Source organism: Pteropus alecto, unplaced genomic scaffold (assembly GCF_000325575.1).
Source record: "Pteropus alecto unplaced genomic scaffold, ASM32557v1 scaffold146, whole genome shotgun sequence".
NCBI classification, from domain to species: Eukaryota; Metazoa; Chordata; class Mammalia; order Chiroptera; family Pteropodidae; genus Pteropus; species Pteropus alecto.
Genome location: NW_006442107.1, coordinates 30,781,520 through 30,787,923, shown reverse-complemented (window position 1 = coordinate 30,787,923; position 6,404 = coordinate 30,781,520). Strand labels below are relative to the sequence as shown.

The 6,404-nt window shown below is 45.6% G+C and overlaps 1 protein-coding gene across 2 annotated transcripts in view; it reads left to right on the top strand.

The window, feature by feature from the left end:
* LAMA1 (laminin subunit alpha 1) overlaps positions 1-6,404 on the top strand; it is a 145,463-nt gene that overhangs the window by 132,558 nt on the left and 6,501 nt on the right. The window contains exons 56-60 of one of the 2 annotated variants that reach the window (XM_015595706.2): positions 914-1,049; positions 2,389-2,501; positions 5,005-5,194; positions 5,728-5,886; positions 6,393-6,404. The exon at positions 6,393-6,404 is cut by the window's right edge and continues 130 nt beyond it. In XM_015595706.2, the coding sequence (XP_015451192.1) occupies positions 914-1,049; positions 2,389-2,501; positions 5,005-5,194; positions 5,728-5,886; positions 6,393-6,404 (610 nt within the window). Of the gene's footprint in view, positions 1-913; positions 1,050-2,388; positions 2,502-2,608; positions 2,697-3,789; positions 4,851-5,004; positions 5,195-5,727; positions 5,887-6,392 lie in introns of those variants that run through there. The other variant, XM_025038551.1, reaches the window with a different exon arrangement.

Below are 6,404 nucleotides of genomic sequence, written 5' to 3'. Positions count from 1 at the left end.
TCTGCCCAAGGTCAGCGTGCTGGTGGGACAAAAGCCATGCTTTGAGCTGGGCAGACCGGAATCTACATAGGGGAAACTGAGTGTGAACTGAGCATCAAGGCACCGAAGTCTCCCTCTGGACGTGCCTCGTGACCTGGAGCAAGGGCTTGGACCTTTCATGGTCTCTCTGTGTCCTATTTTAAAAGAACTTCTTAGAAGTCCTTGAAATTTGCAAGAATAAAACATTGATTGGATTTCAACACAGTTATGTCAGACCCTAAGTTTAGTTATCTGTACAGTGGACATATTTATTCACCTAATTATCTGTTTATTAATTAATTGATTAAGCATCTTTATGTTCCTGAAAGCTGGGAGGCTGGGAACTTAATAGGGAAGAAACGTTTCTGTGCTGTTCACAGCCATGTCTTCAGAAACTGCCAGGAGGGTATGTGAGGACAGGGGACATGCTGCAAGGGTTTCAGGGTAAAGGGACTTATAACAAGGGTAGTTCATGACTTTTTGGCAAAGGGAAACCTGTAAGAAAGAATCAGTGTTTCATTGAAGGTACTGTGCAGTGCTGTGAGAGCCAGAGACAGAATCTGCCCCTGAAGCGGCCCCATCAAGGCTGCAGGAGGAGGCAGATGGCATTTGAGCCAGCTCTTGAATGATGCTTAGAAATGGCCAGGGGCACAACATGGGAATGGGTTTGTGGCGGGGGCTGAGGGGTTGCGCAGGCAGAAGAATCAAACGAAAGAATATATAAGATAGGATATATGGATTTCTAGTCACTGTGAAGGATGATAAATTTCATTACTTTATGTGTAATATATATCAGTGGTTTTTTAATGAATTTTAAGCATTTAATAATCAAATGACATTCATGCGTTGTTGGCTTGTAATATCTTAATTTTGAAAACACTTTGTTTGTATCTAGACTTTTGGATTTCACTAGTGCAGTTGGCTCTGAACAAGTGGACTTGGACACCTGCTTGCTTTCAGAAAGGTCTAAGCTGGCTCTTCATGGAGAAGACGGCAAGCTCCTGCCAGAGCCCCAGCCTTTACCAAGTCCAGTAAGAGAGGCTTTCTTTCACGTACCAGTCAAGTCCAGTCAGAAAAAAAAAGAGTGCAGCGCAGAGGAAAGTAAAATGGGGACCTCATTATAAAAGCGTTGGAAAGGTTGAAGGTGCACAGGGAAGAAGCCTGAGCGAAGAGGGTCTCCTGCAAGCACAGAGAAGACAGGCCCTGTCAGGGAGGCCACCTGGGGCTGGAAGGGAGGGATAGACACTCTAGTTTCTTCCATCCACCTGCCCTCCAGTCTCCCAGCTCTGCCTTCCACTGGCAGAATCAGCTGGAAGCCACTTTTCAGAGGAGCCTGGGAAGAGTGACAGGGATCATCCTGTGATAAAAGCAGAGCAGGGACAAGATGCAAAATGGTCCTCTGAGCAAACTCACAGAAGACATGGCACAGCATTTATAGATAGCAGGCCATGATGCTCAGATACTTTCATTTGGTTGCCATACAGCTCTTTGTCAGAGTTTTGTAAGGACTCATGATCGCATGGGACTTAAAACATTAAAGTAAGTACTTAATGTGAGCCATTGTTGCTTTTTTAAAAAAAAGTAACATTGTTGTTGTTTTTTTTTTTAAAAAAGGTATGATCCATCTAGGAAAAGCCAGTTTTGACCAGATATTTTTAATGGCAGTCGTTTTCATTTTCTTTTTCCTTTTCCGATTTCTCCATTTCCTTGGCCGAAGGCATGCAGTCTAATTACTTAGAGGATGGTGCAGTCACATGAAAAGCGGTACCTTTCAAGCAGGGCCAGTCTGAGTTCAGGATAGTTCTCTGGTAGCATCTGCCCACCTCAAACCAGAAAACTGAGTCTGAGGCCTCACCTGGTTTGGAGTCAGTGTGCAGAGGATGCTGCAGGTGCCCGAGCACCTTCTCTGGCTCCTCATGGTCTGCCCTAGGCTTCTGGGAGCCCCTTCCAGCCTGGCTCCTCTTGGCTCCTCTTGACATCAAACTCGGAAGCCCTGCTAGGCCTGTCACCTGTCAGTACTTCCAGTGTCCCAGTGCATGTGCCGTAGCTGCTCCTGCAGCAGCTGACATCCTCAGGCCCTTCCGAGCTGGGGGAAAGCAGCAAGCCCTTCCCACTTAGGCCTAATGAAAATTCCTGGGAACTTAAGTGAACTTGAGTGGGATTGAGGTGGAAAACAGTAGCTCTAATTGCCTTCTTGGAATGATAAAAGGCTGGCGAGTAAGTTATTTAAAGCAAAGAAGATTAAACTGGCGCAAACGTATCTGTGATTGTTGTTATTCTGATACGAGATGTTTTCTTCACGGAAAAATGTGCTCATGTTAGTGGGGAGCCTGGCTGTGCGTGGCTGAGAGTCCTATGCATCTCTTACAGCAACTGTGTGCCGTGGATGCAGCCCCAGAGTATGTCCCCAACGCTCACCAGTTTGGCCTCACGCAAGGCAGCCATTTCGTGCTGCTTTTCAATCAGTTGGCTATCAGAAGGAGGTAGGCATTGTTTTAAAGTATCTATGAAGTGTCCTATTGCTAGATGAATTGGGACGTGTTCTTCAGTGGTGGGTCTTTTCCAGAAGCCACTACTTCCATTCTATTAGGGAGTGCTTGGTTGGCAACCAGATGGCAACAGTGAGAAGGCAAAGAGACAGGAACGCAACTTCGTGCAAATCAGACGCTTGCAACATGGTTAAGTGGAGTTCCTGTGGTTTGTCTTCACCCCTTCTAGATAGCTGATTGCCACCTCTTTGTGTGTATGTAGGAAAGCAGGGAGATATCTATCTGAACCACTCACTACAGAATCCAAAGTCCCCTAGATTTATTACCATCTAGACTTTCAATCTCATTCTACTGTTGGCATTCACTAATCTGATGCGGTTGTCTACCCAAACTCTTTCACTATGTCCCCCAAAATTCCTGGGACCACACCCACACCAGTCTGCACATCCCCTGTCCCTCACACCTGCCCGTCCCCAAGGATGCTTCTTAGGAAAAGTCAGCTCACATCCCATAGATCTCAAATTCTGAGGCATGCTAAGCTTCCTCCAGACGCCACATCCTTCCTCTCTCCTCCTCTAAATATCCAGCTTATCTGAAGTTCACGCCTCTGGGCTCCGCCACACCCTGCACTTCTTGCTGCTTCCCTCTGTGATCGCTACCCCGTCACTGTCAGGCCTTAGCTTGCTGTCTTTTTTCTACCACTCACCATCGTTCTCCATGAATTCACAGCCACCTAACTCCTGACCTTTCAAGTCTTCTGGCTTCAATTTGTCAGAAGTCTTTCCTCTCTCCTCAGCCAGCCTCTCCCTGCAGTCATATCTTTGCCTACTTCATAAGGATCCATTTCACCTCCAAACTCTCAATATTAAGCATCCTATGAACCGACCTCGTCCTCATCTCTACTCTATTACTTCCCTCTCCAGCAGTTCCTCACCTACATCAAGACCTCTAAGCCTTCACGCTTTCTTCCAAGTCTCACCCCCTTCTCTAGCCCCAAAGCACAATTTATCCCCTACCCAGATAGGGGTTGCCATTATTGCGCATGTTTCTTTGCAAACTTCCGTAATGCTCACGTTTCTTCCACTGTGAGCACAGGGAAAACCCGCACTTGGCCTAAACCCACGCCAGAACCCAAGCTGCTGGGAAGGACTGCAGAAATGCGTATCTTTTCCCTGCCTGGTTTGATTTTAAAACCATGGTCACAAATCTCAGATGGGACCTCCAGACAGGGGGAGCCAAGATATTTCTCTAACATGTTCATTTTTTTTGTTATTGTTCATAGCTTCTCCTCTTATCTCAAAAATCTGTACATCCCACGGCCTCTCTTCATGCCCAGCTGTTGATGGGCCTCATTGAGAAGAGCACTCCTTCATCCATGACCACCTAAAAGAGCAACCCCCCGTCTTTGTCCCTAGCCCCTCCCTCTTCCCCTGCCACCATGGAGGAGGGGGCCTTGTTCTCCCTCTTGCTTTCCCTCTAGAGCACGTCTCCTCTCCTGTCCAGGACATCAGCAGTATCCATTTCTTTCTCTTTGATTCATGATTCCCATCAGCACACAGGTAGAATCATCACCTCCTCATCATCAGTGAAAATAAGAGGAGCGAACACTGGCTTAAGAGACTGTCTCAGTATTTTACACATGTACCCAGCTTAGTCCTCATACTTATCCTATGTGGAAGGTACTATTATTATCTTCATTTTATAGACAAAGAAATTGAGGCTCATGGAAGTTAACAGCTCCCTGCCTGACACTGGCTGTCACCCTGTCCCCCCACCTGATTTTTCATCATATCAGACATTACTTTTAAGATATAAATTAAGACATGGCCACTCCCCTTTTAAAAACTTTCCTTTGACTTCCCACTACACTTAAAATCCAAATACTGCCAGAACCCCTCATCCATGAGGATGGAGCCACACTCTCCTTTCCTGTCCCTTTGTGCTTTAGTGATGCCCTGCTTCCTTCTGTGGGAGGATGCCCAGACACAACCTTCCATCTACCCCGGGTGGTGCCACCTCCCACACAGCCCCAGGTGGGGATTCCTGGCCATCCACCATGATTGAGCCCATTGTTTTCACATACCCTATCCTGTCTGAAGACAAAATGCAGGCCTTTCCTGCCTAGCTTTGTGGGGCTTGCTCCTGTCAGATCTCAGCTAAAATACTGTCTTTCAGAATTGCCTGCCTAATTACTTAATGTAGCCAGCACTGGCCTCCTCACGACCCAGTTTTAACTCTGGTACATTTCTAGTACTAGTTTCATGGGAGAAGGGCCTTCCCTTCGTTCACTGCTTTAGCCTCCACTTCTAGAACAGGTCCCGGCACATATAGCGACGCAACCATCAGCTGAATAAATCGGTGGGTAAATGAATGACTCTTTCTCCTAAGATGTTAATATGTGTTGAAATAATTATTGGGTTCTCTCTTTGAGGTTATTTTGAAAAGTAAACATGAAAGCTTATTCTTTTCTGAGGGCTGAGCTCTTATTTTCCTCCAGGCTCTCAGTTCAGCTTAATATCCGAACATTTGCCTCCAACGGTCTGATTTACTACATGGCTCACCAGAACCAAGTGGATTATGCCATGCTCCAGCTGCACGAGGGCCGCCTCCACTTCATGTTTGATCTCGGGAAAGGCAGAACAAAGGTCTCTCACCCTGCACTGCTCAGTGATGGCATGTGGCACATGGTACGCTGTCAAGAAGCTTCTGACCACTCCTTCCAAGTTTTGCTCCATCGATCCCTTGTGTCCGCTCCATTTCACTGCAGCGAAACTTTCCCCTTTGATTTCTAGCTTGCTTTGTGTCTGGTATCTCCTCTATAGAATACAAGCTCCTTGCAGACAGGGACCTTTTCTGCTTCCTGGAATATCCCTAGGGCCTAGCTCAGTGCCTGACACCTCTTCAGCACTCAGCAAAAATTGGTGGAATGAATGAAAGATACCAAAAATGTTCTCGACTTGGCGTGAAGTAAATCAAGCCCATCCACGGTATGAATGGGCCAAACCTGAGAGCTTCTGCTCCGGAGCATGCATTACCTGCGCCTGCTCTCAGCCTTCTACAGGGCTCAGTCTCTTTTCAACACTAGCTGTATAAAATTCTGAGCCATCCTTTACAATGTCATTCAGGTTATTACAGTTATAATGAAGAGAGTTGCAAACAAACATCTGTTAAAGTTTTCTCAGATTCATTAAAAATTATGCATATTTTCATTTTGCTCTAGGTCAAGACAGAGTACTTTAAAAGAAAGGGCTTCATAATGGTCGATGGCCAAGAATCCCCCATGGTGACCATAGTAGGGGACGGCACCACACTGGACGTGGAAGGAAAGTTGTACCTAGGGGGTCTTCCCTCTGATTACAGGGCCAGGAACATTGGAAATGTAAGCAGCGTTTTCTGTATGGGGCTCATTTTATTGTGGTTATGTTTATTTAATAGAGGAACGTGTTTATGTTTAAATTATCTCGTTTAGACCTGGGCTTGACTGCAAGATGCAAACCTCTCAAACCATATCGCTAGATTGTATGTTGGGGCTTCCCCTTGAAGCCTGACCAGACTTTTCCACCTGTTAGTAAATGAACATTTCTTTCCACAGCCACTTAGCCCCAGTACAATTCAGGAAAGTCCAGAGAATTTGTATAAAACTCTTCATTCTTGATTTCCACAATATTTAATGAAAGTAATAGAAAACATGTTTATTGTACTGCATTATTAGCAAAGATGCTCAAATAGCAGCTTTAAGTTAGACATTCATATGAAGTGTTATGGCAATTAGATTTAATAACCAAAAGATAATGTTTTACTGTGTTTTGTTGAAGTATAGGAAAAATTCGTCCTTGTCCTTCTCATTGTATTCACCGCCATCCACTCTCACATCATTTGGTTTAGATCACCCACAGC